The 16,074-nt window shown below is 34.1% G+C and overlaps 1 protein-coding gene across 1 annotated transcript in view; it reads right to left on the reverse strand.

Annotated features, from left to right (window-relative positions):
* Positions 1 to 19: 19 nt before the first annotated feature.
* Positions 20 to 16,074, reverse strand: part of LOC110466994 — a 44,043-nt gene continuing 27,988 nt past the window's right edge. The window contains exons 6-8 of the mRNA XM_021523878.1: positions 14,280 to 14,402; positions 11,779 to 11,940; positions 20 to 11,129 (exon numbers count right to left, since the gene is read on the reverse strand). Coding sequence (XP_021379553.1) covers positions 8,806 to 11,129; positions 11,779 to 11,940; positions 14,280 to 14,402 — 2,609 coding nt within the window. The 3' untranslated portion in view covers positions 20 to 8,805. The remainder of the gene's footprint in view (positions 11,130 to 11,778; positions 11,941 to 14,279; positions 14,403 to 16,074) is intronic.

Below are 16,074 nucleotides of genomic sequence, written 5' to 3' on the forward strand. Positions count from 1 at the left end.
ATGTTTGGATCAGTAATGGGAAAGATACAAGCAAAAAAAAGTTCTTCATGTTTGGATCAGTAATTTAATAACTAGATAAAAAAATGTATAAGATAATTCAAACAAGGGGCATACTTGCTAACCTTTCAAATTTATAACGGAGAGAAACTATAGCAGAATATAAAATGAATTTTTTTGACAGTGACTTAAATGACCTCAATTTTACATTTAGTGTAAAATGCCAGAGTTTAAGTTGCTTTGTGCAGTTATTGAATTTAAGCAAACAATCAGATGAAGGGAATTAGATATTCTGCTGATTTCAACTGTAAAAAATGGCAGAATAAATAGAGGTCTCCTTCCTAACTAGGGAGACTAGGCAACAATGGAGATATACCTTTCAATTCTCTCGAAATAGAACAACATTTGTGGTTTAAATAAATTGATCTGTAATAATGAAAATAAAAACAGTGGCACAGTCTCTATAAGCCTTTTACACAGACTTATTCTTCTTTTGTTATATTGTAACAGGATATCTACCTGTACTTTATGGGGACAGTTGTATTGTTGTGAACATGCATTGTAGAGTGGCCGAGCCGACTTCTCTGTATGCTCGGGGAGCAGGTCGACTCCCCCTAAGTTGATGAGCTGTCGTACGTGACAATATTGAACGTAGTCTACACTTTGTCAAGCTGCTATATGGACTTTTTTTTGCATACTGTTCGTCTGATTGTAGATTTCACTAACCGGTGCAGGCTAACCTTATAACTAACATTCATTTAACATGTAGCTTCTTACTACAGTATTATAGACTAGACTAGCTCTACTGTTAGGAGTATTGAAACCCTTTGTAATCAAGTTCAGTAGATATTTCATGAACATTTCAAATTTAGTGCATCAAGCTCAGGAATTGCATATTTCACCAACAGAATTGAGTGGACTTGTTTTTGTGCATGTCATTTTGGTAGACAAAAGAGTACATGGACAGTCGGTTAGGTCCAGTTTGGAATCTCAGGGATATATTTGGTTTAAAAAATGAAACAAACATTCCGGAAATTCATATTTTCTTTGACAATTTCCAACATCTTTTGTATATTTTCCCATAATTTGGATCAGTTTGTGTAAGTACTGTCAGTATATTTAACATTCATCAATGTCCATAGTATGATTGAGATTTAATTAATGCAATCTGCCATCTCCTCATGTCTATTAGTCTTCACTCAACACAATGTATGATACAGAAGCAATAAATATATATATATATATACACATAATGGCTAATTCAAGCTCATTCATCAGCTTTAAATTTGGTTTCCACCACCAAATGTGTATGTCATGATGTTGATTTGAGATTATTTTGATATAACCCAGTTGGCACTGAGATCATGAAAGAGTTGAAACTGAAGTCCAAATCTGAAAAGAGCTATTTTTTCCTTATCAAAACCTCAAAACATGGTTTTATATACATGTATATGTTGTAAATATTGAATACTTTGTCAATATTAAACCGATTTCTAAGGACAATGGGTTTTTTTCATCCACACTGCTTCATGATGAATATATTTTCATCTTAACAAAAGTCATTGTTCTTCAAAAATTAGACGAGTTGAACATAAGGATACACACAATGTAAAGGGTTTATATTTATATTTCAGGTTGGGGGAATCATGTTATTGAAATTATAACTTGTTTATTTTTTTTCCATTTCTGAACAAAAAATGATATTGTTGTTGAAATATTTAAATGAATAGGAATTTCATCCTCATTTTAATATTGAAAATAATATTTTTGTTCCCCCGAGATCCCAACTTTGTTCTAAATAGCCCAGTTTTCTAATTGCCTAGGTATACTTATTTATAACCAGTAAGGCAGTTACCGCAACTCATAATAACATTCTCTTTTATATTTGATATGTGTGTGTAATGATTGGGCAAATGTAATTAATACAAAGAAAGAACAAAAGCAAATCATTTGATTTATTTATTTCTTCGTGTGACAATATTTGTGTATTATGATTTTTTACCAAGACAATACACGAAGACAAGTTAAAAAGTTATAAAATCATGTGTTAAATTGAATAGTAATGCCACCATGAATGAAACTAGATCATGTTGGATATTTGTTTGGTTTTGGAAGGATAAGGAAATGTTTTGGATGTAGATTCCAAGCATCATATAATACTTTATAAACCATGCAGTTGTTATCAAGGTGTTTTAGAATAGCAGCCAATAATTGAAGTTTTGTTTAGTGAAAACCAGTCCATGTTCAAAAAGCATAAGTATCAGGATATTTATATCCTCCAGAGATAAATACACGTACCTCACTTTGAATAGAAATGATCATTAAGACAGTCTTTTGACTTTGATTTATGTGAAAAATGTAAATGAAGAAGAAATGTGAAAATGTGTGAAATTGAACAATTTTCTTGAGTGTTTTTTTAAATTTAAAATGCACTGTATTTGAAGAAACGCATTTGAAACAGACTAGAGTTTTAATTGTAGAAATATAGGGAGGGCTTTATCTCTGTCGTGTATTCCTAGGTCGTCAACATGCTGATATAGCATGACTGAATAATCAATGTATAAAAAACTCACCGGGTATTAAATAATACCAATCTATTCATAGTGAGCTTATGTAGTGATGGTTGTTACACATTCAGCCATCATTGTCATCTTCTGTTGATTATCAGCTGAAGTATATTTTAGGTCTGTACAATGAAAAGACATGTTCCTGTTTACAGAGTTACTTCCCCTGTTGTGTTTTTTTTTTACCGAAAACATTATTATACCAAATTGGGAAAACAAAGTACAAATCAAGACATAAACTCATTGAAAATCTTTTTAATGTGAAATATGACAGGAATCAAAGATGTAGCCCTATTATATATTATATAATACTGATAATTACAATTCCTATATTTCACAAACTATATATTACTTTTTTTCAAATTTGAAAATATGTTGCAAACAGATAAACACCAACCGATTAATACGATGTTTGTTGTTCCCCTTCAGCAAATGAAATTCTTGCACACACACATGATTTTAAGCAAGATTATAGGTAAGTACAAGTAGTTGTGGAATTAGTTAAATGGACACACTAGTGTTGTTGAATGAATACATATATCACACTCTAAAACTGTAATATGGACCATATTGGCTTCCGGCCTTTTTCCTGGTCATGTTTTTATATACTGATGCTGACATCTGCATTTTATGGTTTTTGCCTGCTTTGAATTCACTGTCTTTTTACTTTGTGAAATTAAAAGGAAAAAACATTTCTGTTTTATTATGATCAGATAATGCAGCATACTTCTAAACATTTTTAAAAAGAGTGCAACATATTGCAAATTTTAAGGGAGATAACTCTAACATAAATGACAGCTGTAACATACACGAGCTAACATACTCATTTTATCAGTTTCAAAGCATAATGGTATTTTTAAAATATCTTTTGATGACTTTATCACGTTTGAGATTCTGCTGCATTTTAATCATTGCATGACAAATTTTGTACAAGAACATGCAGTTTGTCTATTCTATGAAACATTATTTTTCAGACATGTAGTTAATCCCTGTATAGATCCAGAAATGATGTCGTATTAAACAACTGTTCACCTAAACTTTGCAATATGTAAATCACATTGTTTTTCTTGTAAGAGTATAAATCATACTTATGAGTAGCTCATTTTATAAACGATCGGATAGTTGGCTACAGAAATCAGAATCATGTTTAATTATAATATCTGTTTGCAATATATTATCATAATTTACTACCAAGTTCAATTTTCCTATTTTAAGTAAAACAGCACAGTAGCCATGTTCTTAGCATGTTTAGCTGTGTATACCCACAGACCAAGTATTCCTCATAGAAGAACTGGTATATGTTGTAATAACAGGGAACAATGTGATTTCAATGTTCAAATGCAGTGTTAGACTGGATTACCTACCTTTAGACAGTATGTCGGCAAGCTATATAGGCTGTACACTTTTGAAGCAAAGGCTAACTGAGAGTAGAAAAACTACGATAAGCAAACCAGTCTGATGCAAAGTTTTTGATAAATATTTAAGAGGTACTGAATGTGCGCATTAATTACATGACTGCATGCCATGTTATACGTTAAACACATGTACTATTTCTTATGTATTACCTGTTGTTGTGATGTAAAAGTTATGACAATCGACACAACATGATGACATTGTGATGTAGCGCTGTAGACAATAGACATGAGGTCAAAGTGGTGATAGTGGAGATCTAGACATAACACTGGTCAGAGAAAACAATCAGGACAGATTCTTACAGATTCTTAGTAATGCAATGAAAAGGATCGTGAGATTGTATGTATTTCAAATTAGATATATGAAACTGGTCCAGTAGATTTTCTTTTCAGCTCAACAGAACCTCCCTTAAATCATTTAGACTTGTTATATAAATCTGACATGAAATGAAAACTCATTTAGAATGGAATGTGTGTGAATCTTCAAAAGGTCACAATGTTTAGCATGAGATACCAAAATATCTATCTGTGTGTTATAACGAGTGCTACTGGCTTAGTAGGGAGATTGTGTGTCTTGTTTTGTTGATGCACGGAAGAAAAGGTCATAGGTCATTGAAGCACTGCTGGCTAAATATGTAGAACTTGATAACACTACATGGTAAACAAGTGAAGCCAATACAGCTGATCTGATTATCACAGGTACAAATAATGTGAGAAGTGATGAAAGAAATTGAAATTTCTCTACAAATGAATTAATTTACCAATGTTGGACATTGCCATTAATGATTTAGTTGTTTTGTGTGTATATGAGTGTATGGACTCTTTATAGTGTGATGTTAATGGAATTTTACAATTTCATATTTACATTGAAGACAGATGTATTGACAGTAAGAAGCTGTTTTTTAATGTACATTATAGTAACTTGGTCTATCTATTTGTATGTAAATGTATATCTAAATAAACAAGTATTACGTCATATTGATGTCATACATACCTTGTAATCTGTTTTTGTATACATTGTATTTGATTGAACTCAATATTAAATGGCAAGTAAAAGATATCACCAGTATACAACAAGTGATGTCCACAGGGAAAAGGATGAATGGTAACACCACTGTCACTGACAATACCAACACTTCAGCCTGATAGCCTCCTTAATGTGCAAGTCTATCTATAGGTATCATTAATATGATTGGACGATATCTATATTCAGTATTGACTACGGCCCTTGAAGATGGCTGTGAAACTGGAGTATTGGTATTGTGAGTGAAAATTCCATGTGGACTTGGACATTTGTGATTTACAGGAATGTAAATAGGACTGAAAAGTTTGTTAAAGTTTTCTTTTCTCTTTATACACTGACCATTACTGTAGAAATATGAACATGTGTCATGTGTAAAGTGACGATGTCATACTGCAATAATGGGGGTCTTATTTAAATGTAGGTGTTGAAATCAGTCTAGTAGTTTTCATTGTAGTCTGAACAGATCAAACTATGATTAGCCTTAGGGATATTAATATTCTGTGATTGGTTGGCTGGATTTGATAAAGTTACAAGTGTGCTATCAGGAGAGTTACAATACATGTGCTGGTATTGTAAACATGTTCATCAGAAGATATCAAAACATTAGATAGGAAACAGTATGCATTGAGTTTAGTAAACATCAATTTTCTATACATAAATGATATCACACATTTCGTCATACAATAGTCACTCAATGCAATCTTCATATAAATAAACAAAAGTTATTTCGAATCTAATATCACCAACACATGAGTACCTAAAACTGGGTTTGAGCTTATGGTAAGGAGGGCATCGGGTTAAAATATTTTATTGTCACTGTCTTGAATTTTCTATAGAATAATACCATACAAGTGGCATCTTGCCAAGCATTTAAGTTTTGACTGATTTAAGATTATTTGAAATTTAAAAAAAACGGACTTATGCACTACCAGTCCTTCATTTTAAAAGTGTTGATAAAAGTGATGTTGCTAGAACGTTAATACTCGTTTGAACAGGTGTACGTGAATGTAAATGGGAGCCAGTGGAAGATGAGGACATCTTCTATTTGATTGGGGACCATCTGCTTGTTTTACTGATGAAATTGTGAATTCAGATATTCTTCTTTGTAATAGATTAAAACCTATGATCATCATATAACTATATCTGTAAATTAATTTTCCTATATTTTATATCCAATCTGTCCTGATTATGCAGACTAGGCCATCTAGGGAGGGGGAAAACACTAGTAACATTATACGACATTATGTTTTCATTATGAGCCAGTCACAGATTTTTGAAGCGTTTCAGTTTGTCTTCAAATACAACTTTTTCTTAAATGGATATTTTAAATGTAAGAAAAAATGAACAAATAGTAATTCCAATAAAAAGAAACAATAATACACGCATAACGAAGAGGAGACAGCTGTCATGTAAAATGCTTCAGATCACACTCGACCTTTAGTCGTATTTTCCAATTGACTATAACTATGATATTTATAAACCCAATAGAATACATTGAACCCCATTTAAAAAAATGAAGTTTGGTCAAGTAAATCGATGTAGATAGTATAGAACTAGAAATTATAGCGGTGTGGAAACGCTCGCTTTTTCGCGAAGAGTAAATAAGCGCGAAAATATTCACAATCCAAATACGAAGAAATTAAGATCATATTGTACAGCTTGATAATATATTCAGATTTCAGAACTATTGTAAACTCGAAAACTTCCACACTGCGATTAGTTTGAAGAGTTAAAACGCGGACATGCCTTATCCTATACTAAGTAATAAATAAAGAATAATGCCACAGTGTAAATATCAACTGGCAATATTATAACGCAATAGCGATACACAGGTAGTCATGATATCTCTTGTCGATTACTAGTACGGAATATTCGTGCTGTGTGAACTTAAAAACAAAATCGGCGAAAGACCTCCTTCAGTTCAGCAATAGACCGTTCTATTAATTCAGACACAGAAAGATAACTATTTAAAACACGGAGAAAATAGATTCAATCATGACAGATTAAACTACACAATTGTATTTGGAATAAATGTGAAGCAAGGAATGGACGACGCATCATCTACTAGTCCACAAATTATTGTAAATATACTGTGGATATTACAAGAAAAGGATGATATCTTAACAGGGTCTTTATAGAACACTTCTATCATACAGTGTCCTCGACAATATTGGCCCCAAGAGAACCTGTCGCATCTTCTGTTCACAGAACAACCAACAGCCAGGACGCCACCATTAAAATCCAGCGGCGCCGAATGAGATGGCTAGGCCACGTTCTCGGAGTGGACCAGTCATGACCCCCAAATTTGCACTGAAATGGACACCACATAGGAAAAGAAAACGTGGGCGTCCAAAGACAACATGGAGAAGCACCATCAAATAGAAATTGAAAGAGATGGGACTTTCATGGGGCGAGGCACAACACGCTGCCAACCACAGACACAAATTGAGACGCATTGTTGATGCCTTATGTCCCATACGGGACAAAGAGTATGAAGTAAGTAAGTAGTAGCATGCATGCTAAACAATGAATTGTACACGCTATTAATGGAAGCATTCTTGTGCGGTACACTAAGTTTGGCACGGATTGTGTGTAGCTAAGATAAATTAATTCCAATTGTATGTTGCGCTGCATCTTAACCAGTGATAAAGAATACAAAGTACATAATAAATAATTATTTCAACTGTCATGAACACCTATATTGATGCGCTCCATTACCAGCTAATGAACACGAAAACTACCCGAAAACAACAGCGGGAAATTGGACATCATAACAAAGGGAAAGACGATTTCTAACGCTCACAAACACGGGCGAACCGATTGAACGGGAAAAGTAACGCCTCCCTTAACATAAAGGTTGATTATAATAGAGAGCACGATATTTATAACATAAGTGAGTGGTAAAATAAATAAATTTAATTTTCTTTTGATTTTATTAATGATAGCTAAGATATAATGTCTTAAAAAAGTTCAAAGAAATATAATAAGACTTGATAAAATATAGTTGCCAAGGTGATTTTTTAAAGGACATATACATTCTTTAATGTCACATTCAGATGATATTGAAGATGTTTTGTCGGTAAAATATCTTTTTATCTAGAACTTGAAATTAAATAAACTACAGATACAAATCTGAAACGGACTTGTTCTCGTGTAAGGCGTTATCCTCTAAGGAGTTAAAGAACTGGTATAATGTTAACGTGTACACTACTTACACGATAGCGTATCTGATTTACAAAAAATACATAAACAGCTTCCTATAACACACAAGTTATCTGTTGCAACACAACAAACGAAACGTTAGAAACTTCAACTTTAGCAAATATTATTTATGTTAATCCCAAGATTTCTAAACTTTACCTTATTATGGTTGTCGAGGGGAGATAATTGAATTGTAAGAATATCTAAACCCTTTGAAAATGTCGGGATAAATAATTGAAGGCTAGCCGAACAACATATAATTAAATTATTTGTTTAAAATCCGTAAAAAATCAGTATTCCTCAATATATAACACTTCCCCAATTAAGTGAAATACAGGAATGAGGAATACAGATGTATTGCATTTGTTTGTCAATATCAATAAACTAAAATGTAGCAGATTGTCACAAAAAGAATTAATTTATGATCTGTATAGCCTTTCCCTGTGTCCCTATAAACTATTGCGAGGACGATAACCCCACTCAAACAATATATTGGAATTTCTCAACATTTTAGGACTTGGTCGAGTATCATGAGAAAAAAAATGACGTCATGCATTTGAATAGTGTATAAGTTTTGTGCTATATTATTGCACCTCTTGATAGTTATTCAAAACGACGTCACTTCATCTGCTTCAATCTCCAATATTGCAACTCCGTCGTGGAACTTAAGACGCTTTGCAATATCAAGGGGTGTCTCCTCCTCCTTATTGCGAACGTCCCTACTCGCGCCGGCCGTGTCGACTAGATACTTTACTGTTTCTGCCTCTCCAGATTCCACTGCCAGGTGTAGTGGTGTCGTTTTGTCGGTCTGATGGACGGAATTAACGTCGGAGTTACGGTCAATAAGTAATTTACAGATATTTGTCTGTCCAAACTTAGCAGCGAGGTGGAGACATGTGTCACCACAAACATTGTGAATGTCCACGGTGTCATTGTTGGGGATGAGTGTCTCTGCCAAGTGGAAGTTCTTGTCTGTCAAAGCCGTATGGAGGGGAGTGTCTGAGCTGTAATCCTGACAGTTCACGGAGCTTCCATTCTCTATCAGTGATTTTGCAATATGTAATGTGTTTTGTTTTCTAATATGTGGATCCTTGATTCGAACACACGTCATCATTTCCATTGCATATTCCTTAGGTATGACGTCAAAAATACCCGATATCCCTGCAGCTACATGCAAGGGCGTTCTCAAGTAAACGTCGACAGCGTTCACGTCAGCGCGTGGAACGTTCTTTAGTAAGACGTCAACTATGTCCACATTACCTGTACAAACAGCAATATGCAGAGGAGTATCTCCATCTGTTGTCTTTGCATTTATATTGGCCTGGTAGTACAGAAGCTTCTCAACGATGGTTTTGGAACCACCACAGACGGCCGCGTGTAGTGGTGTTGGTGAAATGTACATCAATCTGCCCAATGAAAAACCAAATTTCTTGTACTTGGAATTTATTCTCCTGTCTTGTATAAAGTCACAGAAGTTCACTTCTGTAACGGACTGCAGTAATGTCTGAACAATGTCTGAAAATCCGAAAAAAGAAGCCGCTACAAGAGACATAGACTTTTGCTGATTGATATACGGTGTAGGTATGTCACCTGGGTTAAGTCCATGTAGAAGATAGGCGAGCAGTTGGGAGCTGCCTGTCCATGCACACCAGTACAGAATAGATCGGGAAGAGCTGTCAAAATGGCATACGATATCTGTACCTAGGTTTTCTTTTTCCAGAAAACCTGTAAAGAACTTCACGAAATTGTCATCTCGGCATGCTTCATGTTGAACAGCACCTTTAATTCTTTTCGCCTTCACCTCTTCATAGAATCGACTTGCCAGAAATTTGAATTCTTTTTGCTCAAGTAAAACCACATAACCCTCTCCACAGCGTGTTTGCCTGGTACGAATACGCACTCGTTCATGAAGGAAGTTTGGACTGCAGTGTTTGACTATAGCACCCGGAATATATCTAGAGCACATCTCGGTGACTACCTCTAGGAGACACGGATGCATGAAACGGTAGGTGTTCTCACAGTTTATCAAATAAAGACATGTAAGGTTATCGAGAGCATCAATTAGACTTGTCGTGGAGATCTCGAGTGGAATCTCTGTCAGCTGCAAAATATTGCGAAGCCTTGTCTTCCCCGCTTCGTCCAGCTGTGTTATGTCCAGTTCCGATCTTTCAATATGCCCATCGTTAAGCATGCACAGTACGAGTGCACAGTACTTTACCACATCTGTCCGTCGAAGGCTATCCACTTCATCTTTGATGTATCCTACGGGATTTTTAAAGAAAGCTGGACCTTTTAGTCTCAAATGAGTGTTCAAAGAAAACATTCTGCAACAGTATGGAAACCCATGAGGAACATCGCAACTAATAATGTTTTGAATTTGTTCTTCCGTCAAGTCTTGAACGTGTTTAACAAGAATTTCCCGTTTGATATCAGAGTTTAACGGGAACTCTGTCAAGTTTATGATATCCTTATCAGAAAGAAACGGACAGTCCTTGATAAGATCTCTTGCTTCTTCCAGTATATGCCTTCTGCTTGTGATTACAACACAAAGCTTACCTTTCTGCTCCCTCACCACTCTAGCGATGGTGTCAAGAACAGGTCGCCACATATCCAGACGATACCTAGACAGGTTGGATATTCCAAATATGTCCTCAATCAGGACGAACTGGCGTTTGTTAGGGTTGATATGGTCCTTCCAGTCATCTGGTGTACTTGCTAAAATCACCTCATCCATCCGGATGTCTGGGTTATCATTCCTGGCCATGTCGAGTAGAAGGTGGCGTGCTAACAAGGTCTTGCCTTCACCAGGTGTACCCGTCAAGGTCAGCATGTTGTCCTTCAGAAGATGATCTCTGGCAGCTTTGTAAGCAGGTACTTTAACAAACATTACGTCATCCCTCAGATAGCTTTGACAGCATTTCGATATAACACCTATAAAATAAGAATAAATCAGTTCTATTGATAAGTCCTAAATGGGCGAGATAGCCATATGGTGAAGTAAATGGATAAATCTTTAAACAAGTGCTTGTTTTCTTTGTAAACATTCATGACGATATCGGTTACATCTATATCACAGGAAGCAGTGTAGAGTTTCATGTTACTAATGTTGATGCTATTGGATTACAATTTTACATTTTTACATACAACTTGCTACAATACGGGCATTCCAAATACCCCAGGAAAAGGAAAGAAAGGGAAAGAAAAAAACAAAGAAAAAAACATACGTAACTTTATAGGTTTCTTTTCCAAAATTCGCATTTCGAAATCTATTTAAGATACTCATGGTGTAAACAAATATACTCTATTTTTCTCTTTCAGGAACCGCAAGTATTTTATTCAAGGACTACATAACTGTTAGTGATTACTTCTGTTCAATTTACGATAAAAACTAATATCCGAACTAATTATATTTTTTGCGATCCGTTATATATTTTCACAGACAAATTAATCGAATTCAAATGGATAACAGATTATATGGTAAATAGTCAGAAAAATAACAACGTATCATTAAGATCATGGAACAAGTTCTACATAATTAAATTCCGGATGAGCCAATTAGCAGAATACGCGTAGAAATTACCTTTAAGTCGGATCTCTCTATTAGCTACATAGATATTGTAGGTATCGCCAGAGCCCTCTGTTGGTCGTCCATGACCTTGAGCCACGTTCTGATGTTCCTCGTTGAACGGAGGTTTGGCAGACCCTGCTGGGTTGATACAATAAGCTTTGCCATCCGGGTCTCCTGTTTGAGAAGGTAACGTTAAGTCAATATGTATATCTTAACAGTTAACTTGAAACAAATGCAGGAGATGTAACAAAAAAATAACAAGGATATTAAATAAACTGTGTTTCACACAATCAATATTTCGCGAAATGTTTCATAGAATTTCAGTCTATGACAAGCTATATATTTCTAATCAGAAATTACAGGAACTACTGTTAATGTAAATATTTTAGTCTATGTCAAGTTGTATATTTCTAATCAGAAGTTATAGGAACTACTGTAAATGTACATATTTTAGTCTATGACCAGCTTTATATTTCTAATTAGAAATTACAGAAACTACTGTAAATGTACATATTTTGGTCGATGACAAGCTATATATTTCTAATCAGAAATTACAGGAACTACTGTTAATGTACATATTTTAGTCGATGACACGCTTTGTATTTCTAAACGTACGTGTTTCAGTCTATGACAAGCTTTATATTTCCTATCAGAATGTACAGGAACTACTGTAAATGCACATATTTTAGCGGTATTACAATTTTAGCACTCCTCGCGCTTCATATTTTGTGCTAAATTATGACTGTGCTAGTTTTTTTTATAAATTTTAAATTTGCACATGTTTTGAGTTTGAGTGCGCCAATTCACCAATGCGCTAGTTTGTGAAAATTCGATAATATGAAAAACTTTGGGCCAGCTAAAGTAAGTACTTATGTTATAACAATTTCGTCGTATAATCAATCCTTTGAGCATACGTTCCATTTAATATAATACTTTGAGCATCAATAGCTCGTATATACAGTACATGTGTACCTCTTAGCATGTCAGAATTTAATTTGTTTAAATACCGACCAATAGAAACAGTTAAAATTTGTATTTTGTCCTTGTGAATTGGTTTTTTTTTCTATTTCTTCCCCCATCAATACTTTAATAAATGTTTCTGCTACATGCACCCTGACATTCCCTAACAGGTCCAGACTCCATGTTGGCTTGGATCACTTGCTGCTACTTTACTTATCATTTCTCAATATGGATTTCCATGAATATATCCAATGCATACATTTCCTCATATATAAAAGACGTATCACTGTTAACCATCTAATTGGATTTATGCACCTTATCACACCTTATCAAACCTTATCACACCTTATCACACCTTATTACACCTTATCACACCTTATCACACCTTATCACACCTTATTACACCTTATCACACCTTATCACCTTATATCACACATTATCACCTTATCACATCTTTTCACATTATCACACCTTATCACACCATATCACACCTTATCACACCTTATTACACCTTACCACACCTTACACCTTATCACACCTTATCACACATTTATCTTGACTGTTATATACAATTATAACATCTTCCTTGTCCCACCAACCTTGAATTATTACAAATGACTTTCCATTCATTCATGCTCAGTCTATGTCTAACCCACTATATTCCAATAAAAAGCCATTTCATAATTAGATATAAAAGTCAAGCATCATACGACAGACATGTGTATATATATATTCTCATTTTTAAAATGTTTTCTTTTGAAAATTTCGATTCAATTCTGTAGGTGACCGATACATTGCTTCAGATCCTGGTTTTGTTCATAAAAAAAGATGTTTTAAAAAAAGGGAGTACTATTCACCATGTGTAGCTTTAACCATTTGTGTCCCCCAAACGAGTTTCTTACTTCTTTTGTTGCATTTCTAAATAATCTTCTTTTTCATATTTTTAGCATACGTGAGTATGGTATCTAGGTGTGGATGTGCATAACATTTCATTTTTTTCTGATCAGATATCAAACGTAATCGCTGCGGTCTCTAATATGTCGAAACAGGAATTGTGCTATTTATGAAACTACTGGCACTCTGCTATTTGTTAAACTGCTGGAAAACTGCTATTTATGAAACCACCAATACAAAGCTATTTTTGAATATGCTGGAATACTGCAATATATGAAAAGTGCTGGCACTTTCCTAAATTTGAAACAGCAGAAATCGGGCTATTTATGAAATATCTGGCATTCTGCTGTTTGACCTGGCTGGGTGTTTGTCGATGATATACATTTAATAAAAGATCTTAGTACATTTCCAGCATTTCCTAAGCAATAACATTCTTTATTGCTATATGTTTACAATACTTCTCTTCACAATCTGTATTGTCGACGTGGCCACTTTTTACTGTATGTATTCATCGATGCATTATTCAAAGTAAAATTATTTAAAAAGAATGCAATGACTTCTTTTGAATTGTGTTTCAATGAAATATACACTATAATGAGTCGAAAAAATGGCGCACGCACTCACACACGCACAAATACATATAGGCCTACTATAATCACCCTTTGCCGGAACAGCTTCATTTTCCCGCGCTATCACTGAACTCTCCTCTTGTAACGTCTCCTCCACTGGCTCGACAACACGTGCCCGCCTGCCTTCGCTCTCAGGACTAACGGTTTCATCATCTTGAAAAGATAATTAAATTGTAATTTTGTCCTTTTGGTTTAACGTCTTTGTCCCAGTTTCATTTACATATTCCATATTTGTGAAGATATATGTCTAAATGATTTGTGTTATGATTTAAATATTGGTTATTATTATAATTGTTAAAATATGCTGATAAAATTGTTTTTCTTATTTTGATTTCTCGAGTATACTTTCTCGGGCAAAGTGATACCGTTTTCCTTATTATTATTATTTCTCCAGTAAATGCCAATAGCATTTTTCACTCACTAAAACTACTTTTCATCTCTTAACCCCGCATTCAGCGGTCCTAAATAAATTGCCCCTGGCGCCGAAGGCGATACCGCATTCACCAGAACACGAGGGGTCAAACGTGTTAAAAACCTAACCATTACATGTGTCTCGGACTGGGCGTAGTATTAAATGTTTAAACTTAAGCCTAGGCGTTCACCGTCGTCTTCAGAAGATATACTGACTGTCCCTTTTCTTTCATCTGGATATTAAAATTAAAAAAATCCCAAACAATTGGGGTTTTAACATGACACTTAGCAGGTTTTAACACATAAGCATCTCTGGGTTTATTTAACATATTTATCAGCAAGTTGTAACACATCAGTAGATTTAGGTTTATTTAACATATTTATCAGCAAGTTGTAACACATCAGTAGATTTAGGTTTATTTAACATGTCTATAAGCAAGTTGTAACACATCAGTAGATTTAGGTTTATTTAACATGTCTATAAGCAAGTTGTAACACATCAGTAGATTTAGGTTTATTTAACATGTCTATAAGCAAGTTGTAACACATCAGTAGATTTAGGTTTATTTAACATGTCTATAAGCAAGTTGTAACACATCAGTAGATTTAGGTTTATTTAACATGTCTATAAGCAAGTTGTAACACATCAGTAGATTTAGGTTTATTTAACATGTCTATAAGCAAGTTGTAACACATCAGTAGATTTAGGTTTATTTAACATGTCTATAAGCAAGTTGTAACACATCAGTAGATTTAGGTTTATTTAACATGTCTATAAGCAAGTTGTAACACATCAGTAGATTTAGGTTTATTTAACATGTCTATAAGCAAGTTGTAACACATCAGTAGATTTAGGTTTATTTAACATGTCTATAAGCAAGTTGTAACACATCAGTAGATTTAGGTTTATTTAACATGTCTATAAGCAAGTTGTAACACATCAGTAGATTTAGGTTTATTTAACATGTCTATAAGCAAGTTGTAACACATCAGTAGATTTAGGTTTATTTAACATGTCTATAAGCAAGTTGTAACACATCAGTAGATTTAGGTTTATTTAACATGTCTATAAGCAAGTTGTAACACATCAGTAGATTTAGGTTTATTTAACATGTCTATAAGCAAGTTGTAACACATCAGTAGATTTAGGTTTATTTAACATGTCTATAAGCAAGTTGTAACACATCAGTAGATTAAGGTTTATTTAACATGTCTATAAGCAAGTTGTAACACATCAGTAGATTTAGGTTTATTTAACATGTCTATACGCAAGTTGTAACACATCAGTAGATTTAGTTTTATTTTACGTGTGTATAAGCAAGTTGTAACACATCAGTAGATTTAGGTTTATTCAACATATTTATCAGCAAGTTGTAACACATCAGTAGATTAAGGTTTATTTAACATGTCTATA

Source organism: Mizuhopecten yessoensis, unplaced genomic scaffold (assembly GCF_002113885.1).
Source record: "Mizuhopecten yessoensis strain PY_sf001 unplaced genomic scaffold, ASM211388v2 scaffold213, whole genome shotgun sequence".
Lineage (NCBI taxonomy): Eukaryota > Metazoa > Mollusca > Bivalvia > Pectinida > Pectinidae > Mizuhopecten > Mizuhopecten yessoensis.